General features: G+C 38.4%; 1 protein-coding gene across 2 annotated transcripts in view; it reads left to right on the top strand.

Moving 5' to 3' along the window:
- LOC309659347 (flavin-containing monooxygenase 5-like) overlaps positions 1-24,610 on the top strand; it is a 108,970-nt gene extending 84,360 nt beyond the window's left edge. For both annotated transcript variants that reach the window (XM_082459041.1, XM_082459042.1), the window contains 5 exons: positions 1,430-1,572; positions 4,483-4,682; positions 8,205-8,557; positions 14,200-14,272; positions 15,871-24,610. In XM_082459041.1, the coding sequence (XP_082315167.1) occupies positions 1,430-1,572; positions 4,483-4,682; positions 8,205-8,557; positions 14,200-14,272; positions 15,871-16,216 (1,115 nt within the window). In that variant the 3' untranslated portion in view covers positions 16,217-24,610. The remainder of the gene's footprint in view (positions 1-1,429; positions 1,573-4,482; positions 4,683-8,204; positions 8,558-14,199; positions 14,273-15,870) is intronic.
- Positions 24,611-25,964: the final 1,354 nt, after the last annotated feature.

Below are 25,964 nucleotides of genomic sequence, written 5' to 3'. Positions count from 1 at the left end.
ACCCCAGATGATGGGGTAACTTGTATTAATGCTATTTAGGAGGTAGAGATAACAGTAATTTGGGGGACTAGAGGAAAATTAGAAGGCTCTATATTTAGTTTCACAATAATTTTAGTTTTTTTAAGGATAAAAGTTGATCTGCATTAGATTGAATGAGGGATTTTTTCTTTTTTAATTTTTATTGGAGTATAGTTGATTTATAATGTTGTGTTAGTTTCTGCTGTACAGCAAAGTGAGTCAGTTATTCATATAAATATATCCACTCTTTTTTAGATTCTTTCCTCATATAAGTCATTACAGAGTACTGAGAAGAGTTCCCTGTGCTATACAGTAGGTACTTATCAGTTATCTATTTTATATATAGTAGTGTGTGTATATGTCAATCCCAGACTACCAGTTTAGGTGTCCCCCCCACCTTCCCCCTCTGGTAACCATAAGTTTGTTTTCTACCTCTGTGAGTCTATTTCTCTTTTTTAAATAAGTTCATTTGTACCATTTTTTTTCAGATTCCACATATAAGCAATATCATATGATATTTGTCTTTCTCTGACTTACTTCACTCAGTATGACAATCTCTATGTCCATCCATGTTGCTGCAAATGACATTATTTCATTCTTTTTTATGGCTGAGTAGTATTCCATTGTATATATTTACCACATCTTCTTTAACCTGAATGAGGGCTTTTTTAGCAATCGAGGAAATAAACAGAAATATTGAGTTTCTAAGGAAGAAAATAAAGCTTAAAGAAAGAGTTTAATTACAGTCTTTGGCCTGGATTTTCATTCTGAGAGGAAAAAAGCACTCTATGTATAGTTTAGAGTATATAAGAACATATATACTCCAATTGGAATGGAAGTAGATATTTACAGATGATGAAAAGAGGGGGTGGGGGCTGGGCAAAATAGGTGAAGGGGATTAAGAGATACAAGCTACCAGTTATAAAATAAATCAGTCACAGGGTTGTAATATACAGCACAAGGAATATAGTCAAAAGACTGTAATATTGTAATAACTTTGTATGTTGGAAAATCTATAAAAATATCAAGTTGCTATGCTGTACATCTGAAACTGATATAATATTATAAGTCAACTACACTTCAATTTAAAAAAAAATAAAGAGGATGAAAAGACAAAAGAGAATGGAGGTTTTTGGAAGCAGTTTGGATTTGTGAGTCCACAGGTCTAAAATACTAATAGATCCTGAGTTAAGCAGACTACTTATGATAAGGAAATCACAAGGTTCCACTCTGAGGCTATGGGAAAAGAAAACAGGCAAAAATATTCAGAAAGGCAAGAATGCACTTGAGTAAAAGGAGAACATACAGAGAATATATGCATAAACTCTACACACTGCAAAAAAACCCGAATGATTTAACAAATGATATCAGATAAACCATCACCCAGTAATTATTTTCCCTTCTCTTGCAGGAATTGAGAAGTTCAAAGGACAATACTTTCATAGTCGAGATTATAAGAATCCAGAGAGTTTCACTGGAAAGAGAGTCATTATAATTGGCCTTGGGAATTCTGGAAGCGATCTGGCTGTGGAAATTAGCCACACAGCCAAGCAGGTTTGAATTAGTAAATTATTTACTTTGCTTCACCAAGGAAGCTGCAGGTGGACCCAGCAGAGTGTATGGACACCTGCACACAGCCCATCAGTGCCAATGACAAATGCAGGGCTTGGTTTCACTGCCTCAGTTGGCAACATTATGATTGGTGATGTGATGGAGCCAAGGTTACAAGTTAGGTTCCCATCATTCATTTGGCCTCACACTAAGGAATTTGGTCATGACCACAGACTGTGCTCATAACCTCACTCAGCTGTCTCTTCAGAGTGTGCCTCTGGCTTTTAAGAAGACCAAGTGATTGCTGGGAGAGCTTGTTAGAATGCAACATTCGGAGTGTGGATCACCTGTTGGCCAGCAGAATTTCTATGCTCTTATCTGAAGGAAAGTGTACTCAGTCATTGAAAGCTTTTCACTCATAGGATGGTGGGGGAATGTTCCTCTTCACTCTTCTTCACTCCCCGAATGGAAAAAAGAAGTCTAATCCTTCTACAGACAACATGGGTATCAGTATGAAAACCATCCACATTTTAGCACATGCAAGCAGCTCTCCCCAGCCTTTGCATACAATTAGGTAACACAGAATTACATTTACTCTAAAGCAATTTCTATGTTCTTGACATTTTTTGGTTTGTTTTGTTTTTTGTATCATAGCTTTTTTAAAAAAATAAATTTATTTATTTTAGTATTTATTTATTTATTTTAGCTGCATTGGGTCTTTGTTGCTGCACACGGGCTTTCTCTCTAGTTGCAGTGAGCAGGGGCTACTCTTCGTTGCAGTGTGCAAGCTTCTCATTTCGGTGTCTTCTCTTGTTGCAGAGCACGGGCTCTAGGCGCGTGGGCTTCAGTAGTTGTGGCACGTGGGCTCAGTAGTTGTGGCCCACGGGCTTAGTTGCTCTGTGGCATGTGGGTTCTTCCCGGACCAGGGCTCGAACCCGTGTCCCCTGCATTGGCAGGCGGATTCTTAAACACTGGGCCACCAGGGAAACCCTGTATCATAGCTTTTGAACTGGGAAAAAAGTATCTTAGTTATAAATTCCTAGAAAAAGACATCATTAATATATTTTGTTATTCATGTCTTTATTGAATCATAATTTTGTTGGCAATACGTAAATGCCTGGTTGTTCTACAGTAACTTTAATTAAGTTGTGCTTCTCCACAAATTGTTTTTAAATTATTTTAAAAAATGGAAATTTAATGCCACAACTTTGTTAAATGAAGTTTACCCACAAACTCCATTCAATAACACTTCTCAGGCCTATCCCCATCTATCCCCCCAAAACTGATTTCATATATTACTCCACGAATTAATTCAACAAGCCTTTATTAGGAGATAGGTATATAAACAATAAAGGGTATGGGTGCTATGATAAAATAATGTACAAGGTATGTGGTGGGGACCGAAGGCATGAGCTTTCTTTAATACCATTGCTTGTTAAATGGTCAGTTATAGAGGAGCTGGGCCTTACAAGCACTGAGCAATTGTAAATTGCCAAAGAACAAGGCAGCAAGAGTGGGTGGAGGTAAGGTGGTTGTGTCTGAGAGAGCTTTGTGACGTATGTATTTTTGTCACTATTTTATACATAGAGAACTTTTTAACTGAAGCTCTGAGCATTTACATTACTCATAACCTATATTGAAAAAGTTATATAGACTGCACACAAAACCATTTGATTTCTAAGACCACGCAGGCTCTTTCAATTGTGACACGTAAAAGTGCTTATTTATGATAGCGGTTATGGTCACCACTGGTGAGAATATATGTATGAAGTACATGATTATCCCTCTATAGACAGGTCACCTTTTAACGTGAAGGGTTAGACAAAACACCATAAAACAATGTACTTATATAGCTTACAACCGTGGAAACTATCTCCAGAGAGTTTTATAATATAGAGAAAGTGATGCTTTTGCCAGGTAGTTGAATACCAAACTTTTATCAGCTCTGAATGTGGACTTTAGCCAGCAGATAACAGAAAGACGGACCAGCTTCCTGTGGTTCTACTTGCAATCTTCAGTTTTTCCCTTAAATAATCGATGAAACATTACTTAAGCACAGGCTTTGGAGTCAGTCAGACTTAGGTTGGAAATTCAGCTCTACCATTTAGTAGCTATATGATCTCAGGCAAGTTATTCATCCTCTCCATGCTTCTCATCCATAAAAAGGACATAACAATACCTACCTCAAGAGGCTGTTGTATTGATTAAATAAAAATATAGATAAAGGACCTAATACAGTGACTTACAGGTTACAATTCTCAATAAAAGGAAGTGATGCTGATGATAGGTTGGGGACTAAAGGGTGTATATGCTCTACCTCCCACCTTGGAGAAAACACATTTGGAAAGATTAAAAAATAAGAATATATAATGTTAAATATCAATATAAATAAGTTTTTTTGTAATAATGTAAACAATGTCAAAGGCAAAATAAAGACTGAAGATTTTGGATTAAATTATGTCCAGTTGCTTTCAGCTTTACTGTTCCATGATTTTAAATGAGTTGGACAGGTGACAAGTGCTAGAGAAGTTCAGAAGATGGAGAGAAAATTATCAGCCAGAACAGTCAGTGGTATCTTCATGGAGGAGGGAAACTTGATCTGGATCTTAAAAATGAATAGACTTTGGAGAATGAAGGGGATAGGGGGCTTTTCAGGGAGGCATAATGACATTAAACAGAAATGCACTGGTAGTTCAGAGCAAGACATAGTCTTGGTCAGTGACTACACCAATTTAATTGTAAGCTTAGTGCTTGAGAAGAAAACGGCAGGAAATTTAAAAATATATATATTGCCAGGGAATAAAAAGCCAGACTAATGAGTTTGAACTTCATCCTGAAGAAACTGGATTCCCATTCCTTCAGAGAAATGAGTCAGAGAATGGCAAAAACAAACATTTTTTTCCCATGCCTCAGGTTTTCCTCAGCACCAGAAGAGGGGCTTGGATCTTCAATCGTGTCGGAGACTATGGATATCCTTTTGATGTGTTGTTGACTTCTCGATTTCAATATTTTATGAGGAAGATTTGTGGTCAATCATTAGCAAATACATTTTTGGAAAAAAAGATGAACCAAAGGTTTGATCATGAAATGTTTGGCCTGAAGCCTAACCACAGGTATGTTCCCAGGCTGGGAGGTGGGCAGTAACAGCCAAGGCAAAGAAAAAGGACTGTTCACATAGGCTAATAGTATAGCTACCTCTACCTGTACTTTAAGCAAATCCACAGAATCTGAGATTAGATTTCTACCTTTCCCCCACAGAAGTCCAAGATCTACTGGTCTGTAATTTTCAGGCTATAATTCTCCTTGGCATTAACCATTTTATCATTCCCTGAGGTACCAGTTCTTTTTACATGATGCCCAATAGCAACAACAAAATGGTAGTAGAGGGCAGGTAATCATTCATTCATTCATTCATCCAACAAACTGAGCATCTGTTATGAGCCAAGCATTACACTGGCATGAGAATACTGAGACTAAAGACCTAATAGTAATAATAACACCCTACCTTTTTGAGGACTTAATGTAAGACAAGCATGGTACTAAATGAGTTACGTGCATTATCTCATTTAATCCTCACAGCAGCCCTATAGGTTGGTACTACTTTGATCTCCATTTTGCAAATATAAAAATTGACACTTAGAGAACCTAATTTACCCAAGATCACACAAGTAATAAATGACAGGCTGGAGAAATGGATATTTCCTTTAATACTCTAACAAGAAGACAGACAATAGAATATGATAAGGAAATGCATGGATTCCTATGAGAGTATGAAGGATAGGAGTCCTCACACAGCCTACAAGGTAGACTGTGATAGCATTTCCAGAGGCTGATTTTAAATGCTGTTTTCCCTTCCGACTTTTATTTTATTTTTTATTTATTTATTTATTTATTTATTTATTTATTTATTTATTTATTTATTTATTTTTGGCTACGTTAGGTCTTTGTTGCTGCACGTCGACTTTCTCTACCTGTGGTGAACAGGTGCTACTCTTTGTTATGGTACTTGGGCTTATCGCGGTGGCTTCTCTTGTTGCGGAGCACGGGCTCTAGGTGCACAGGCTTCAGTAGTTGTGGCATGCAGGCTCAGCAATTGTGTCTCACGGGCTCCAGAGCGCAGGCTCAGTAGTTGTGGCGCACGTGCTTAGTTGCTCCGCAGCATATGGGATCTTCCTGGACCTGGACTCGAACCCGTGTCCCCTGTATTGGCAGGCGGATTCTTAACCACTGTGCCAACAGGGAGTCCAATTTTTAGGTTTACTTGCTATAAAATAGTAAGTACAATATGCACCCATATACCCTTCACTTAGATTCACCTATTATTCACAGTTTACTATATTTGCTTTTTCCCTCTCCCTCACTGGAGATAGATACATACATATATAGCATCCATATATACATACATGTATACATACATTTTTTTTCTGAACCATTCGAGAGTAAGCTGCAGTCAGTAAGACATTTTACCCTACATTCTTTAGCATATATTGCCTAAGAAAAAGGGCATTCTTCTACATAAACATAATTATCACACTTAGTAAATTTAACATTGATAAAAATACCATTACCTAATATATTGCAAATTCAAATTTCCCAAATTGTTTCAATAATATTTGTAGCTTTTTAAAATTTTTAGCCGTGCCGTGTGGCTTAAAGTGCAGAGTCCTAACCATTGGACTGCCAGGGAATTACCTGTAGCTTTTTTATTTTTAAATCCAGGATCCTATCAGGTATTACAACATTGCATTTAGTTGTCATATCTCTTTAATCTCTCAGTCTGAAATAATTCTCTCTTTTTTTGACATGGATTTTTTTAAAGAATTGAAGCCATTTGTTTTGCAGAAAGTCTCTAAATTTGGACTTTCATAGTTGTTCTTCCTCTATTATATTTAGGTTAAACAGTTTTGGTGCGAATACTCATATGTTATGTTGGGCCTTCTTGGTGGATCACATCAGGAGCCATATGATAGCAGTTTACTGCATATTAATGATGTAGAATTTGATCACTTGGATTAGGTGGTATCTACTAGGTTTCTTTATTGTAAAGATATTTTTTCCTTTGAAATTAATCAGTGGGGTGATATTTTGAGACTGTGTCTGCCAAGAACCTTTCAGGCATTTATTTCACCCAATTATGGAAACTGTAGCATCCATAACTTTGGTGATCACAAAATATATTGAGGTTATATGGAATAATAGAAGAGAGTCAAACAAATAGGGGAAGGAAGTAGCATTCTAATTATAAATACAAGGTCTTGGAATAGCAAAAAATACATTATGCTCTGAGGCTGCACATAGTTTGGTTTGGCTGGACTATAGGCGAAGATGGAAGAGTGACTGAGTACATCTCCTGGTTCACTGGGCAAATACATGAAAATGTTTGTATGCTCTGCTAAATAAAAAGTTTAGAATGAAGACAGCCCAGAGCCATTGAAAGATTTTAAGCAAGTGAGTGACATAATAATAAATATATTTTGGAACAATCACTCCAAAAATGATGTAGAAGATAGATTGAAAGGGGATAGAACAGGAGGCCCTAAAGACAGCTGTAATGGCCCAGGTGAAACAGAATAAGTAAAACTATTCTGGGGATGTTAAGAGGAGAAAGGGTGGCCTTGGTGATCAGATGTAAGACTCACAGTTTTGTGGCTTGGGCAACAATGTGGATGATGGTACTGTTAGTGAAAAGGAGTAAGTTTGGAGAGAAAGATGAAATGATGAGGTTGGAATGAGAACAGAATCTGTACCTAAAGGTTTGCGTCAAAGAATTACTAAATGCAGCAAACCAATAATACTGTTTCAACATATCTTGTTCCTAAGAAGAGGCCAGCTCTGTCTGAACATGATGGGCTGAGGATTCTCAGAGCCTGTTAACACAGGATCCAAGTATTCACACTGCTTTTAGAAAGGTCCAAGATTCTGCACCTTATTCTATGCTATTTCTAGGAAATACTACTTACCATGCCCAGAGGAGCTCAAGGGAGTTCATAAAAAACCATTTTGATATAAATCCTAAAATCCTAGGCTGTGTGACCTTGGGCAAGCCACTTAACTTCTTTAGGCCTCAGTTTCCTCATCTATAAGACCTGGATAATGACAACTGTCCTGCTTCCTTCGTTGGGTTGGCGTGAGACTCAAATATGTTAATGTATGTAAAAACAGTTTATAACTCTAAGTCACTATACACATGTAATTTATTATACCATTTGGAAAATGATGGTCCAAGCCTAGCTCTTGGGCCTTTGAAGCAGAAAAGAGACTCAACAGAATGCTGATAGTCCAGTTCTGCAGATTTCTTGACATATGGATAGAAGCTACTAGACTGTGGCCTTATCATATCACTGAGAGCATTTTTAGTCCTTGAGAAACCATGCATGTACTCTTCAAATAAAACAGTCCTTCCCTCACTTCTCCAACAGCTTCTCTTTCAATGCCATCCAGTGTCCAACTTTTACTCTGAGATCCTTATCTTTATCAAGCTGGTATACATTAGACCTTTCCCAAATATCATGAATAAAGGGAGACTATTGGCATATTGATTAACCACCTCAATCAAAATAGAATTTTATTTACATGGCAATGATCTCTCTCTCTCATGATCTCTCTTGTTTTTCCTTCTTTATCATCTTTCACAGAGCTCTGAGTCAGCAACCAACCATAAATGATGATCTGCCAAACTGCATAATTTCTGGCTTGGTGAAGGTGAAATCAAACGTGAAGGAATTCACAGAGACAGCGGCCATATTTGAGGATGGCTCCAGGGAAGATGACATTGATGCTGTTATCTTTGCTACAGGCTATAGCTTTGCCTTTCCTTTTGTTGAAGATTGTGTCAAAGTAGTCAAAAACAAGCTATCTCTGTATAAAAAGGTCTTCCCTCCTAACCTAGAAAAGCCAACTCTTGCAATCATAGGCTTGATCCAGCCCTTGGGTGCCATTATGCCCATTTCAGAGCTCCAAGGACGCTGGGTCACTCAAGTATTTAAAGGTAAGTGACCATGCAAGATGACTACCTAATTACTTAGTGGCTTGTTTAATTATGTTTATGTTCTTGCTTATAAATAGCTGAGACAGTATGTATGATTGTAACAGTGCCTGGCACAAAATTAGTGCTCAAAAATTAATTTTTGAGGGAATATAAAGTAGTAACTTATAATCATGGACATATAGCAGAATCTCCTAGGAAGTTTCCCTAAAACAGACATGCTTTTCCTGATGGTGTTTATTTAATAAGTCTGGTGTGGGACTGACATAAGATTGCTGAGAAAATGTTCCCCAGGTGATTCCAATGTGCACTCCAGATTAAAATCCACTCATCTAGATTTTAGACAACTGATACATATTTGTGAAGCAAAAGAATTTAATCTTCTTTCATTATCGTTAGAGAAAGTCAAATATAGAAGTGCTGTGATTTCATTTCAGACAAAAATTAAGAGCTGGTTAAAGACTAGTCCAGAATGAAGAAGATTCAGCCACTCAAAGTCTTACTTTCCCCCCTTTATATTCCCTCTTTCAGAAAGTTTTGGCTAGGAAAACATGAGAAAAAACTTTGAGGTTTGGGATAGCAGGCTCAATATGAATCAGCAGAATGATGTGGCTTCCAAAAGACTTAACTATATCTGGCATCATTAAAAAACTATAATGTCCTGGAATTTACAACTCTTCTTCCCTGAACTGGTGAGACCACACCCACAGACATTTAAAAAATGAATCTGGCGTATGTTAAAAGGAGAGAGACAAGAGTGGTTAAGGGGTTTGAAAATGTGCCATTTGAAGTACAACTAAAGGAGCTGGAGAGGTTTGGCCTGGAGAGGATAAGATTTAGGGGAGATATGGAAGTTCCCTTCAGATACCTGAAGAGATGCCCCATGGCAGAAGGTTTTATATATTTGCTCAGTATCACTTCAAAGGGTTGAACCAGAACCAAGGAGTGAAATTTTGAGGGTTTGCACAATATCAGCTTAACATTAAAAATAAACTTTGGCCAGGCCAGTATGGAGTAGATTCAAGCCTCAGAATAGGGAGAAATCAAATGACTTTTAAGGTTCCTTCTAACAAGGAAGTTCTTTGATTCTATGGTTATTATAATAAAATTTGCTACCTTTACTAATGTTTAATTGAAACTATTCAAAGTTCTTGTTGAGGGACTTCCCTGGTGGTCCAGTGGCTAAGACTCCACATCCCCAATGCAGGGGGCCTGGGTCTGATCCCTGGTCAGGGAACTAGATCCCACATGCTGCAACTAAAGATCCCGCATGCCGCAAAGAGGATCCTGCGTGCCACAACTAAGACCCGGCACAGCCAAATAAATAAATAAACATGTTTTTTAAAAGTTCTTATTGAAATTACAGATTCTTCTTACCTATTGAAGATCCTCATGGTAGCAGAGAAAAAAGAAGCAATGATGTTAGAGTTGATAGATAAAAAACTTTTCCAAATTCCCCAAAGTTCTTTCATTTCTTTTTTTTTTTTTTAATTTTTTGGCTGTGCCGTGGGGCATGTGGGAATCATAGTTCCCCAACCAGGGATCGAACCCATGCCCCCTGCAGTGGAAGCATGGAGTCTTAACCACTGGACTGCCAGGGAAGTCCCAAAGTTCTTTTATTTCTTAATTCCTTTTAATTCTATCCAGTAGATCATGTACTCCTTGAGCAATGGACCAGCAATCCAATGCAAGTAACCCATTAAGTTGGCTTAATTCCAGTCATATAAAGTGGATCTTTTAATTGGGTCAATTAAGTAACAGGAAAAAGTTGCATTAAAATAGGCCACAGCATCTTGTACACTTTGAACAACTGAGACTCTTTTCCAGGACCAAGTGAACCATTGAGAGGATTAGGGAAAATGGGTATTTGGAAGATTCTGCATTATGGCTATGGGATTAGGGGATTTTAGGGGAAATGTACAAAAAGCCCAGTTTCCTCTGCTAGCAAATCTTAGTGCTAATCCCTCTAGCTTTCTTCTAACACTTGGAAGGAAGGAATCATCAGAGAATCCCTATAACTTTATCAAGTTTCCAAAAGGAACCCTGAGTTTTTTGTTTTACTGTCTGCCTACCAAATCCTTGCTTTCTCATCTCTGAATTCTGCTTTCACTGTGCCAATTTTAAGACCTTAGAATCAGCTAGTTTCTCCCATTCTTTCACACCTGCCCAACTCAGCCTGTCGTCTTCCCTGGCCTGTCCTTTACCCACCAAGCCTCGTTTCCCTTCTTCCTTTGTCCTCTACAATTACTCTTCTCTTGTCAAGAAAATATTCCACTCTTTTATAGAACATTGAACCCACTTGCTTGCCTTGACAGAAATCTAGTTTTCTTTTGTCTCATTTGTAGCCCTCTCAAGAGCCCTTGCAAGAGTTCCACTTTCATTTAATAGCTTTCTTCCCTTGCAAACCGTATGAAATGATACCAATTCTCTGGATCACAAGGAGGCATTATGTCATACCATGGCATTCAAGTTCCTCCACAAATTGGATACAGGCTGCTTTCTCAGGCCCATCTTTCACTCATCTTTACCATCCATCCTACAATCTTCTAGATGCACTGAATGACTTACCCACTATGCAGCAAACACAGCAGGTACTCTTGTACCCTGTGCCTTTGCTTCTGCTGTTCTCTCTGCCTGGTATGCCTGCCCTTTACTCGTTATTTGTGTGGGAAAAGCCTGTTTATTTCCTCCCTCTCTTTGTAGTATATTGAAAGCTCTTTAAGTAAAAGAATCATGTTTATTTGCCTTTGTCTTCCAACACTAGACCAGTGCCTAGCACATGGGAGGAAGCTAATACATCTCTATTCAGTGAATGCAAATTTAGTTTTGGAGGTTTTCTAAACTCTATAGTAGAAAGTTCTTATCTGAGGATCTCAGTTTGTGAACTACCGTCTCAATTTCCAGTCATGGTAAAGGCTGGACTGGACTGAAAGGGCAGAATGACAGCCACACCTCCTTTGTCTTGTAACATTATCTTTACATTTAATGTGCAGGGACTAGTCAGGACTACATAAATACAATCTGCCTTAGGCCTGAGAGCCCACTGAAAGACTTAGTTCCACAGAGTTATAATTCAGTCTCACCCCATTTGAACCTTGTCTTGCAACCCTTAGGAAATCTCTGAACTTCAGTTCCACACTGTTCTTCAACAACATTCTTCAGCTAACATTTACTGGCCTCTTAGTATATGCCAGACCCTCTGCTAGGTGCTGGAGATGCAAATATGACCAAACAGAAAATTCCTATCTTTATGGAACTCAGAGTCAAGCAAGGGAGACAAGTAAACAGACATTTAATGTGTTCATTCATTCAGCAGGTATTTACTATATCCTAAACAAGGGTCCAATAACAATGTAGAGGAGCTGGCTATGGGAGCAGGAAGGAACAAGTACCCAATTCTCCCTACAACTGCAAATACACCATAAAAAATAAGCGTTTACTAAAAGGACAAGGCCATCTTGACCATAACAGAGAAGAGAACAATGAGTAATATTTATGCAAAGTTAGAGAAAATGACAAAATAAGCCAAGTCCTGAGAACTATAAGGAGTTCAGAATTATGGAAAACAAAGTGTTATAGGAATTAAAGAAAATGAAGCTGGAGATACTTATAGAGGCAAAAACAAGAAAAATCCTTAGGTGCCATGCAAGAAGTTCACATTCAATGTAGGCAATAGAAAACAATTGAAGGATTAACTGGGAGAGGGAGAGTCAAATCAGATTTGTAATTCAGAAGATGTATTAGAGGGAAATGAAATGGGAAATAGGTCAGTTGCGAGCCTGTGACAAAAGTCCAAGAAAGACGTAATGAGGGCTTTAAACTAAGGTAAAGGAATACAAGGAGACAAATTTGAATGAAATTTCGTTGGTGAATTTGAAAAGATTTGGATGGAATGTATGTTGGAGATGAAAGCGAGAAAAAGATTCTGCTCAGGTTCTATGGTCATTGATGTAAACTGGTAATATAAGAGGAGGAGCAAGATAGGAAGGAGGGAGATACATATGGTAAAAATGACATGTGCCTGAATGAGGAAACACTGCAACAACAGTATCGATGAATTAAGAACTGCACCACCGGATACAGTACACATCTTTATATATTCCTATCTATCTACCTATCTAATTTATAGTGATTTTTTGTTTGGTTGGGTTTTTGCTTTGTTTTGTTTTTTGGATGAATTGGCTGCGTCACAGGCAAGAAATGACCTCCTCCTCCATAATGTTTCTAGTTAAGAGAAGTAAAAATTACGGTTGTTCTATGAGAAATAATTTGGAAATCAACTCTCAAACTGTGTTTCATGAGCATCTTAAGACCTGTGATTAACTTCAAATGAAGCATTTCAGTGATTCCTCATTGACTTATGAACATACGTAATAATTCCCAAGGCTAAAATGAAAAGAACACATGGCAAAACACAGAAGGCTATTTCTTGAGTGTTGAATTTGAGTCTCATGTTTTAAGAGGGACACACCAGGATAGTTACTAGAGTGTGCCCAGAGAAGGGTAACCAATGTGGCAGAATGTGAAACCTGTTACATGGGGAACTGTTAAGGCTTTAAGGCTGATAATGAAAAGAATTAAAGAACTTATGACAGTTGTTCTCAAATGGTTCAAAGGCTGTCATTTGTTAATACTAGACTCCTTGGTCCCAGAAGGCAGAGCTAAGTCCACTAGTGCCAGTTGCATACAGCCAGGTTCTGGGGTCAATGAAAAGAATAATGTTCCAGCAAGTAGAGCAGCCAAACAATTAAATCATCTCCTCAGGTGATGAGATCCCCATCACCAGAGATATTTAAGGAGGAATGAGATAACCCCTTGAATGTATTTGTAGAGAGAAGGATTGTATTAGGTAAGATATATTCCCATTCTAAAATTACACGTTCCAGAATTTTGTGGAGTAACACTTCAGAGTTGGGTGTGGCTAAAGTTTACTACATGGCATAGTGCCTGTAAATCTGGGCATAAAGCTAATCATTTAAATTTAGAGTTGTCTATGTCGACTTAAATACTATTCTACCTTTGTCTAGCCATGTCCTTGGAGTTAAATTCCTGCTACTGGAACTGTTCATTGGTGCTGAAATTTATCTGTTAAGATTGCGTATTATGAGTTGCCCTTGACCTTACCCCTCACTCTCAGTAAATAAAAAAATTTAGAAGGTAAGGCTTATCTTCCATGGAACTTTAGGCATAAAACAGGACTGAGAGTTTACTTTTACTTCCTTCTCCCTGAGGTATAAAGCCTCTTTGTTATTAAGAGTACAAGTACAGATGTGTTTCCCATATTCCCACCGCCCTTTTACTTTGTACCTCATTTTCCGTATACTTTTAAGGCCATTTATCATTTCCTCATGTCCATATTTCATTTCCCAATTGAAAGACTATGTTAGGGAGGAGGCAGGTATTGGTTGGAAAGCAGATTAGGAGAAATATCTTCCAAAGGCCAAGTAGAAAAGAGTATGCTACTGAGGTTAATATGATTATATTCTGGTGGTGGTAGGCTAAGGTGATCAAGTGAAGGTGTAACCTCCTTGGTACAGACAACTAGCCTGTATTCCTTTGAATTTTGCATAGCATGGTAATTGTTAATAGGATTAGTGTTCATACTGAGGTAATTTTACACTTAAAATTTTGATTTTCCTCTTTAGGGTTAAAGACATTGCCTTCACAAAATGAAATGATAAAAGAAATAGCTAAGGTTCAAGAGGATATGGCCAAAAGGTAAGAGTTCTCCCAAGAAGACAGGTGGTTAATTTTTCCCAGTTAGTTCTTTTTTTTTGGCAGGGGCTGCATTGGGTCTTTGTTGCTATGCGTGGGCTTTCTCTAGTTGCGGAGAGCAGGAGGCTACTCTTCTTTGTGGTGCATGGGCTTCTCATTGTGGTGGCTTCTCTTGTTGCAGAGCATGGGCTCTAGGCACGCGGGCTTCAGTAGTTGCAGCATGTGGGCCTTAGAGCGCACAGGCTTGTAGTTGTGGTGCATGGGCTCAGTAGTTGTGGTGCGTGGGCTCTAGGGCACGCGGGTGTTAGTAGTTGTGGCACATGGGCTCAGTAGTTGTGGCGCACAGGCTTAGTTGCTACACAGCATGTGGGATCTTCCTGGACCAGGGATCAAACCCGTGACCCCTGCATTGGCAGGCGGATTCTTAACCACTGCACCACCAGGGAAGTCCCCCCACTTAGTTCTTCATAAGAGCAATGTTGTACTGTATTTATTGTCCTTGTGTTCGTTTAAGGATTTAGATTATATTTTGAAGGAAAAGGAAATAATAGTTTGTGACAATGGAATAGAGAATTACCACCAAGTGGTTTGAATATGGATGGGAAAGGAGAGAAAAGCTTAAGAAAATTCTATGTTTAGGGCCTAAAAGAAAAGTCAATTAGGAAAAAGCACATGGAGAGAAAACCAGGTATATTATTTTGGCAAGGATTACTTGAAGGGCTGTTAGAGCTACCAGAGGAAGGAAGGGCAGCGATGAATTAATGAGAGGTAGATATGGTTAAATTACAAATCTGTAGGTAGCTTTACAAATCTGCAGAGGCCACTTTGCTGGCTGTCATGTGACAGCATACTCAGGTCACAGTGGCTCTTGGTATGAGTAATCTATAGGATCTGGGAAGGTGGTACCATCAGCCAGTATTTTAGTGCTTGGGTGGACACATTTAGCAATCTGAATTTCAGAACTTGTGCTTATTCACTTGGTGATCTTTATTTGAACAAAGTTGATGTAGATGAAGTTCCTAAATTTTTGTGGAAAAGTCAGAGGCACAATCATCCCATGCCCAAAGATGTGGTTTTCTTCAACTGATTATACCAGCATAACTCTCCCTTCTGCAAGGAGGAGAAAGACAGTTTTTACTTAACCCTGATACCCTTTCTAGGTGCTCTCCTATTTTCCTCCTTCCTTTCACTGCCAAACTTCTACAATATATATTCTACATTATATATATTGACTTGTAATACTTTCCTCTTTGTTCTCAGCTTATCTATTTCTTCCACATCCTTCAAGGACTTATCATAGCTCTATTTTAACTACCCACTTCTACATTTCTATTTAGCAGTCTAAAACCACGTGATTTACCATAAGTCTTATATTCTTGTCTGTTTCGTGTGAAGTCTTACATTCTTCTGTTTCATGTGTATCTATCTTATCTAGTTCAGTAGATTATAAGGCCCTTAAGAATAGAGACATGTCTTTTCTTTCTTCTCTATTTTCTACAGCTCCTAGCCCAATATTGAGCCAAGAGCAGATAGAAAGCATTGACTAATTGATGGATTGACTGAATTGTTAATAGGCATGCCTTCTGTCTTCTCTGCTTCAGGTATGTGGACAGCCAACGCCATACCATTCAGGGAGACTATATAGATACCATGGATGAGCTTGCTGATCTGGTGGGCGTCAGGCCCAATCTGCTGTCCTTGGCCTTCACTGACCCCAAATTGGCATTACAGTTATTTTGGGGACCCTGTACTCCAATCCAGTATCGGCTACAGGGCCCTGGAAAGTGGGATGGAGCTCGAAAAGCTATCCTCACCACAGAAGATCGTATCAGGAAGCCGCTAATGACAAGAGTAATTGAAAGCAACAATTCCACAACTTCAACAATAACAATGGCCAGGTTTATGCTGGCTGTGGCTTTCTTTGCTATAATTATGACCTATTTTTAGCTGTTCCATTGTCATTGTCCCAGTTTTCTTTGAAAGCTGGATCTGGAGATGCCTTCAGAACCTGACAAGATTGAACAACTCTCAGCTTCACATTGCCGAGAAATCTAATTTTATTTCTCTTTCCAAAGCATTAATCCTTTTTCCTCTTTTCCCTACAGTGAAATCCCACCTTTTCATTTGTACTGACTTACGCCCTTACTCTTAGGACCCATCACTTTTTCCTTTCAGTCATTCCTGGACTGTGAGCTCAGATACTCTTTTAGTTATCTTTGTTTGTCCTTAGCAGAGTACCTGACATGTGGTAGGCGCTTTCTTTTCTTTTTTTACATCTTTATTGGAGTATAAATGCTTTACAATATTGTGTTTGTTTCTGCTATACAACAAAGTGAGTCAGCTATATGTATACATATATTCCCATATCCCCTCCCTCTTGAGCCTCGCTCCCACCTTCCCTATCCCATCCCTCTACCTCTTCACAAAGCTCCGAGCTGATCTCCCTATGCTATGCAGCAGCTTCCCACTATCCATGCATTTTACATTTGGTAGTGTATATACGTCAATGCTGCTCTCTCACTTCATCCCAGCTTCCCCTTCCCCTTGTGTCCTCAAGTCCGTTCTCTAAGTCTGCGTCTTTATTCCTGCCCTGTCCCAGGCTCATCTGTACCGCTTTTTTAAATCGCATATATATGCGTTAGCATACAGTATTTGTTTTTCTCTTTCTGACTTACTTCACTCTGTATGACAGATTCTAGGTCCATGCACCTCAGCACAAATAACTCAATTTCGTTCCTTTTTATGGCTGAGTAATATTCCATTGTATATATGTGCCACATCTTCTTTATCCATTCATCTGTTAATGGACACTTAGGTTGGTTCCATGTCCTGGCTATTGTAAATAGTGCTGCAATGAACATTGTGGTACATGACTCTTTTTGAATTATGGTTTTCTCAGGGTATATGCCCAGTACTGGGATTGCTGGGTCATATGGTAGTTCTATTTTTAGTTTTTTAAGGAACCCCCATACTGTTCTCCATAGTGGCTGTATCAATTTACATTCCCACCAACAGTGCAAGAGTGTTCCCTTTTCTCCACACCCGCTCCAGCATTTATTGTTAATAGATTTTTTGCTGATGGCCATTTTGACCAGTGTGAGGTGATACCTCATTTTGGTTTTGATTTGCATTTCTCTAATGATTAGTAACGTTGAGCATATTTTCATGTATTTGTTAGCCATCTGTATGTCTTCTTTGGAGAAATGTCTATTTAGGTCTTCTGCCCATTTTTGGATTGGGTTGTTTGTTTTTATGATATTGAGCTGCATGAGCTGATTGTATGTTTTGGAGATTAATCCTTTGTCAGTTGCTTCGTTTGCAAATATTTTCTCCCATTCTGAGGGTTGTCTTTTCCTCTTGTTTACAGTTTCCTTTGCTGTGCAGAAACGGTTAAGTTTCATTAGGTCCCATTTGTTTATTTTTGTTTTTATTTCCCTTATTCTAGGAGGTGGGTCAAAAAGGATCTTGCTGTGATTTATGTCATAGAGTGTTCTCCCTATGTTTTCCTCTAAGCGTTTTATAGTGTCTGGCCTTACATTTAGGTCTTTAATTCATTTTCAGTTTATTTTTGTATCTGGAGTTAGGGTGTGTTCTAATTTCATTGTTTTACATGTAGGAGTCCAGTTTTCCCAGCACCACTTATTGAAGAGGCTGTGTTTCCTCCATTGTGTATTCTTGTATCCTTTATCAAAGACAAGGTGACCATATGTGCATGGGTTTATCTCTGGGCTTTCTATCCTGTTCTATTGATCTTTATTTCTGTTTTTGTGCCAGTACCATACTATCTTGATTACTGTAGCTTTGTAGTATAGTCTGAAGTCGGGGAGCCTGATTCCTCCAGTTCCATTTTTCTTTCTCAAGATTGCTTTGGCTATTCGGGGTCTTTTGTGTTTCCATACAAAATTGTGTAATTTTTTGTTCTAGTTCTGTGAAAAATGCCACTGGTAATTTGATAAGGATTGCATTGAATCTGTAGATTGCTTTGGGTAGTATTGTCATTTTCACAATATTGATTCTTCCAATCCAGGAGCATGGTATACCTCTCCATCTGTTTATGTTATCTTTGATTTCTTTCATCAGTGTTTTATAGTTTTCTAAGTTCAGGTCTTTTGCCTCCTGAGGTAGGTTTATTCCTAGGTATTTTATTTTTTTTGTTGTGATGGTAAATGGGATTGTTTCCTTAATTTCTCTTTCTGATCTTTTGTTGTTAGTGTATAGGAATGTAAGAGATTTCTGTGCATTAATTTTGTATCCTGCAACCTTACCAAATTCATTGATTAGCTCTAGTAGTTTTCTGGTGACATCTTTAGGATTTTCTATGTATAGTATCATGTCATCGGCAAACAGTCACAGTTTTACTTCTTTTCCAATTTGTATGCCTTTTATTTCTTTTTCTTCTCTGATTGCTGCAGCTAGGACTTCCAGTACTATGTTGAATAATAGTGCCAAGAGTGGACATCCTTGTCTTGTTCCTGATCTTAGAGGAAATGCTTTCAGTTTTTCACCATTGAGAATGATGTTTTCTGTGGGTTTGTCATATATGGCCTTTATTATGTTGAGGTAGGTTCCCTCTATGCCCACTTTCTGAAGTTTTTATCATAAACGGGTGTTGAATTTTGCCAAAAGCTTTTTCTGCATTTATTGAGATAATCATATGGTTTTTATTCCTTAATTTGTTAATATGGTGTATCACATTGATTGTTTTGTGTATATTGAAGAATCCTTGCATCGCTGGGATAAATCCCACTTGATCATGGTGTATGATTCTTTTCATGTGCTGTTGGATTCTGTTTGCTAGTATTTTGTTGAGGATTTTTGCGTCTATGTTCATCAGTGATATTGGTCTCTAATTTTCTTTTTTTGTGATATGTTTCTTTGGTTTTGGTATCAGGGTGATGGTGGCCCTCGTAGAATAATTTGGGAGTGTTCCTCCCTCCACAATTTTTTGGAAGAGTTTGAGAAGGATAGGTGTTACCTCTTCTCTAAGTGTTTGATAGAATTCCCCTGTGAAGCCATCTGGTCCTAGACTTTTGTTTGTTGGAAGATTTTTAATTACAGTTTCAATTTCATAACCTGTGATTGGTCTGTTTATGTTTTCTAATTCTTCCTGGTTCAATTATGGAAAGTTGTACTTTTCCAGGAATTTGTCCATTTCTTCCAGGTTGTCCATTTTATTGGCATAGAGTTGTTTGTAGTAGTCTCTTATAATCTTTTGTATTTCTGTGGTGTCAGTTGTAATCTCTCATTTTTCGTGTCTAATTTTATTGATTTGAGTCCTCTCCCTTTTTTTCTTGATAAGTCTGGCTAAAGGTTTATCAATTTTGTTTATCTTCTCAAAGAACCAGTTTTTAGTTTTATTGATCTTTGCTATTGTTTTCTTTGTTTCTATTTCATTTATTTTTGCTCTGATCTTATGATTTCTTTCCTTTTACTAATTTTGGGTTTTCTTTGTTCTTTTTCTAGTTGCTTTAGGTGTAAGGTTAGATTGTTTATTTGAGATTTTTCTTGTTGCTTGAGGTGAGCTTGAATTGCTATGAACTTCCCTCTTACAACTGCTTTAGCTGTGTCCCATAGGTTTTGGAACATTGTGTTTTTGTTGTCATTTGTTTCTAGGTATTTTTTGATTTCTTCATTGATCTCTTGGTTATTTAGCAGCACACTGTTTAGCCTCCATGTATTTGTGTGTTACTGTTCTTTTTCCTGTAACTGATTTCTAATCTCATAGCATTGTGGTCAGAAATCATGCTTGATACGATTTCAATTTTCTTAAATTTTCCAAGGCTTGATTTGTGATCTATTCTGGAAAGCATTCCATGTGCACCTCAGAAGAAAGTGTATTTTTCCATTTTCAGGTGGAATGTCCTAAAAATATCAATTAGGTCTCTTTGGTCTATTGTGTCTTTTAAAACTTGTGTTTCTTTATTTATTTTCTCTCTGGATGATCTGCCTATTGGTGTAAGTGGGGTGTTAAAGTCCCCCACTACTATTGTGTTACTGTCGATATCCCCTTTTATGGCTGTTAATATTTGCCTTATGTATTGAGGTACTCCTATGTTGGGTGCATAAATATTTATAGTTGTTACGTTTTCTTCTTGGATTGATCCCTTGATCATGATGTAGTGTCCTTCCTTATCTCTTGTAACAGTCTTTATTTTAAAACTATTTTATCTGATATGAGTATTGCTACTCCAGCTTTCTTTGGATTTCCATTGGCATGGAATATCTTTTTCCCTCCCCTCACTTTCAGTCTATATGTGTCCCTAGATCTGAAGTGGGTTTCTTGTAGACAGCATATATAAGGGTCTTGTTTTTGTATCCATTCAGCCAGTCTATGTCTTTTGGTTGGAGCATATAATCCATTTACATTCAAGGTTATTATCAATATGTATGTTCCTATTACCATTTTCTTAACTGATTTGGGTTTGTTTTTGTGGGTCTTTTTCTTCTCTAGTGTTTCCCGCTTACAGAAGTTCCTTTAGCAGTTTGTTGTAAAGCTGGTTTGGTGGTTCTGAATTCTCTTAGCTTTTGCTTGTCTGTAAAGCTTTTGATTTCTCCGTCAAATCTGAATGAGATCCTTGCCAGGTAGACTAATCCTGGTTGTCGGTTTTTCTCTCTCATCACTTTAAATATGTCCTGCCACTCCCTTCTGGCTTGCAGAGTTTCTGCTGAAAGATCAGCTGTTAATCTTATGGGGATTCCTTTGTATGTTATTTGTTGATTTTCCCATGTTGCTTTCAATATTTTTTCTTGTATTTAATTTTTAATAGTTTGATTAATATGCGTGTCAGCGTGTTTCTCTGGGTTCATCCTGTATGGAACTCTCTGTGCTTCCTGGACTTGATTGATTATTTCCTTTCCCATGTTATGGAAGTTTTTTTTTTGGAAGTTTTTGACTATAATCTATTCAAATATTTTCTCAGACACTTTCTTTTTCTCTTCTTCTTCTGGGACCCCTCTAATTCAAATGTTGGTGTGTTTAATGTTGTCCCAGAGGTCTCTGAGACTGTCTTCAATTCTTTTCATTCTTTTTTCTGCTCCCTGCAGTTATTTCTACCATTTTATCTTCCAGCTCACTTATCCGTTCTTCTGCCTCAGTTATTCTGCTATTGATTCCTTCTAGAGTATTTTTAATTTCAGTTATTGTATTGTTCATCACTGTTTGTTTCCTCTTTAGTTCTTCTAGATCCTTGTTAAATGTTTCCTGTATTTTCTCCATTCTGTTTCTGAGATTTTAAATCATCTTTAGTATCATTGCTCTGAATTCTTTTTCAGGTAGGTTGCCTATTTTGTCTTCATTCATTTGGTCTTGTAGGTTTTTACCTTGCTACTTTGTCTGCAGCATATCTTTTGTCATATTTTTTTTTTTATGGGTGGGGCTGTATTCCACTCTCACTGGTTGTTTGGCCTGAGGCATCCAGCACTGGAATTTGCAGGCAGTTGGATAGAGCCAGGTCTTGGTGCCAAGATGAGGACCTTTGGGAGGCCTCACTCTGATTAATATTCCCTGGGGTCTGAGGATCCTTGTTAGTCCAGTGGTTTGGATTCAGAGCTCCCACCACAGGAGCTCAGGCCCAACCTCTGGCCTGGGAACCAAGATCCCGCAAGCCACGTGGCATGGTTAAAAAGAGAAAAGAAGGAACAGTACAATAACAATGAGTAAAAAACAAAATAAAATTAGAAAGATAAAAAATGTATTAGGAAAAATAAAAATATAATTGAAACAACTGCAACAAGGTAAAACAAAACCACAACAGAAAAAAGAAAGAAAAAAAAGGGGGGGGGAGAAGACAAAAGGAGCAGAACAATAACAAAGTATAAAGAATAAAATAAAATAAGAAAAATAAAAGATTTATTAGAAAAAATAAAAATATAAATGAATCAACAACAAGGTAAAACAGAACCCCAATCTAAAAGAGGAAAAAGAAAAAGCCTTGGCTATGGGGGGCAGAGTTTAGGCAGGGGTGGAACTTAGGCAGTGGTGGGGGTGACTTTTGAGCGTGGGGCAGGGCCTAGTCAGGGTGACGTTCAAGCGTGGGGCGGAGCCCTGCTTAGGACCTGCCCGTGAAAGGGGAGAGGTAGCACCTCCAACGGAGGGCCCTCGGAATGTGGAGTTCCAGAGTTTGGAGGTAAGGCCCTGGGTGAGGGCGTGTGGATGGGGTTTAGGCCCAGCGTGGTTGGAGGGGCTTTCAGAGGGGGTCTCCGAGTGTAGAGGTAGGGCCCTGGGTGGGGGTGTAGGGGCGGGGCTTGGGCTCTGCGCGGCAGGAGGGAGGCTCCGAGGGAAGAGGATTAGGCCAGGGAGCTCCCCGGTGCCCAAGTGCACAGGGAAAACACTGGCCGGGTTCCCTTCCATTCCTCCACGCCCCTCTCCCCTGGTCTCCCCCAGGCTCTCCCCCATCCACGCTGGACTCCTAACCGTGGGTGGGCCCCACTGGGTGTAGGACTCCTCCCCTCCCCCAGCCAACCCTCAGGGGTGCTGGTCCTGTAGGTCCAGCCTTTACTTTTGCTCCCCTTTCCCTCCCTCCCACTCCCTCAGGACCTGTACAGCTGGAGGGGGCCTTGGTGCACAGAGGATCAGGCCCGGGATCTCAGCAGGCTCCCGGGGGCCCAAGTGGGCAGGGGAAACCTGGGCATGCTCCCTTTTGATCCTCTGCCCTCCCAATGACCAATTTTCCCCTTCAGGAGTGGGATCCCTTCCCTTCCCCCAGCTGCCCCTCAGGAGTGCCAGTCCCGTCCTGCCTTCACTTCTCCTCCCGCCTCACACACCGCATGCCCCACATCCTACTCGGTGGCTGGGGGTTCCTCCCATCCCCTTAGGTGTCCGTGGTCCCCCACCAGTACCTGGGAGGTGCCTTAGTTGTGCAGAGACGCGAATTCCACATTCTCCTAGTTCATCACCTTGACTCTGCCCTTGTGGTAGGTGCTTAATAAATGTTTGCTGTCATTTATCAAATATTATGGTGGGGAGCATAAGCCAATATCTACATAAGAAATGGGTGACTCCATGTAACTGTGCCTCTGACAGTATTTGGTTTTCTACTGGAAGTTTAATCTTTTATTTGTTTTTAATATTGTAACTACATGTATTTTTCCTGAGAGATAAGGGAAATAATGGATTTATAACAGTTGTATATATATATCTAAGATAAGATATACAGATACTTAAACACTTTGTTTCACTAGCTGTTCACTAGGGTGTCTGATACCTTGTCATTTTCACTCTTTTCCTCTAAGCAAAACATCTCTATTTTCTCAATGAAGAAACTACCTTCAACTTTCTAGGCTCATGGATCATTCTAACAATCTAGCAGCTGCCAACAGGTCCAACTTAGCTGGAAAAATTGGGATTTTAAATGAGCTGTCCAGTCTTTTTTTGATCTCTTAGTTCCCGTATTAGGATACAAGACTTTATCTTAAGAACTATGATAAGTAGCCATCAACTGCTGTGGTGTGGCCTACAAATGTGATTGGATTTTCTCCCCCCAACTCCTACTTTCTCCCCTCCTCACCCTCCCACACAGAGAGTCTAAGTAATAAGTATTCAAAGAGGTCAATTATGTAATAAATTAGGATTGATAACAACTAAATATAGGGGTATTCTGCTTATAATAGTTCTTCTTATGTCACACACTGTAGTTATGAAAAACAAAGCAAATGAAATGAAACCAGGGACTCCAGTTTATGTCCAAGTGCTGCTGTTGATTCTGTTTTCTCATCCCTAGAAGTTTTGCTCTGTTCTTGTCTGTCAGAGTAGTTAACTAAGTGTTAGATGTCTGGCACACCTAATTTCATGAAGAAAGGAACTGGATGTACCAGCCAAGTGTGTTCATAAGCTGTGGTGTAATACATTTGGGATTGCTACCTATTGCTTAACCAAAGAATAAATTTGAACAACTGGAAGAACAACATTAGAAATCATTATCTTTCCCAATGTACAATAAATAAGAGAACCAGAAATGTGAGAACAACAACTTCCTCCTAATCATGTAACTATTTGTACAATTCCCTGCTATTTCACCTAATTTCACCTGTGGAAATGCTTTTTGAGAATTAGAAGGTCTTTTTTCTTCCATAATCCTTGTGATACTGGGGATTTATCCTCTATTGAAATGGACCTAGTATCTTTTAATCTTCAGACTCTTCTAGTTCAAAAATAAATTGAAAGCTGCTTCTTTTAACAAATAAATTTGACTCTTTCAGCATGTAAGTATGTTGAATTAAAGTCCTTTGATAATGTAATTCCTAGTTATCAGCAATAAGTACCCCAGTTTCCTCTTTAAATAAAAAGCATGTAATTCTAAGTTCACTGATTCTCTCATTTTACTTATAATATGAAAGGTTACCTCCCCCCAAAAAAAATCATTGGTTAAATTCTAATCCAAGCTAAAAGTAGGATGTGAATAAGAAAGTGAACTCAAAACAACTCAAGATACAAAGCCCTAGCTACTGGTGAATGTGTATTAATATTCATCAATTTACCACATCTTGCTTTTGTAATTATATTAAAAGGTTGTATCATTTTCCCAATTATATTGTACAGAAAAATGCTTTCTTGTAGTGCCAGAAAGTAAGGAAGTGCTCAAAAAGCAAACTGATGGGGGGTATGTCACAGGGACACAGGAACCAACTGAAAGTGGTCCCAATGGCCAAAGCTGGAACAATTTGAACAACAATATAAATTGCCTAGCATTGGATTATAATATAAAGTATAAAAAATTCCCATCAGTCCATAATGGTATAAATAAGTGATTGAATAATAAGTGGGGTAGAATAGACAAAACTCCCATACGGAAGAATTTGAAACAATTTACATAAATACTCTGCCCTCCAGGAGTTGGAGCATAACTCCCCATTCCTTAAGTGTAGGCTGCATAGAGTGACTTCCTTCCAAAGAGCGGTAAAGGTAGAAAAATAACTTTACAGTGGAGAAATCTGACAAACACTACCTTAGCTGGGTGATCAAGATTAACATCAATAGTAAAGTCATGTGGATAGTATGTACTCTTGATATGATGTGATGAGAAGGGTACTTTGCCTCTGTGGTCTTCCTGCCTAAAACCATAACCGAGTCTAACCATGAGGAAAACATCAGACAAACCCAGGTTCAAGAATATCTTACAAAATACCTGACCATCTCAAAACTGTGAAGCTCATCAAAAAAAAGGAAGGTCTGAGAAATTGTCATAGTATAGAGGAGCCTAAGGAGACCTGATGTCTAAATGTAATGTATCTTGGATGGGATCTTGGAACATAAAAAGACATTAAGTAAAAATTGAAGAAATATTAATAAAGTATGGATTCTGCTTAATAACAATGTACTGATTGGTTTATTGGTTGTGACAAATGTAGCACTGTAACGTAAGATGTGAACAATAAAATAAATTGGGTGTGGGATATACAGGAACTCTGTACTATCTTCCCAATTTTTCTTAAATCTAAAACTATTCTAAAATTTTTAAATTATTAAAAAAAAATGTATTCTTTTGGTTCAGGATTTGACCCAGAGGCATAGTCTAGTGGAATTTTCTCAGAGGAGGAAGAATATTGGATAGTACCATTCATTTAAATTACTATCTTTTCCCTTGATTACTCTACAAATTAAGTTCTTCTAATAAAGCATACTATTACTTACTATAACAATTTTGTTCCTTTGTTGAATAAGTATAGACTACAGTTGTAGAGAGGAGAAAATGAGCTC

The sequence above is a fragment of the Balaenoptera physalus genome (genome assembly GCF_965194825.1).
Source record: "Balaenoptera physalus genome assembly, chromosome: 1".
Classification (NCBI taxonomy): domain Eukaryota; kingdom Metazoa; phylum Chordata; class Mammalia; order Artiodactyla; family Balaenopteridae; genus Balaenoptera; species Balaenoptera physalus.
This window is presented reverse-complemented; position numbering and strand designations above follow the sequence as displayed.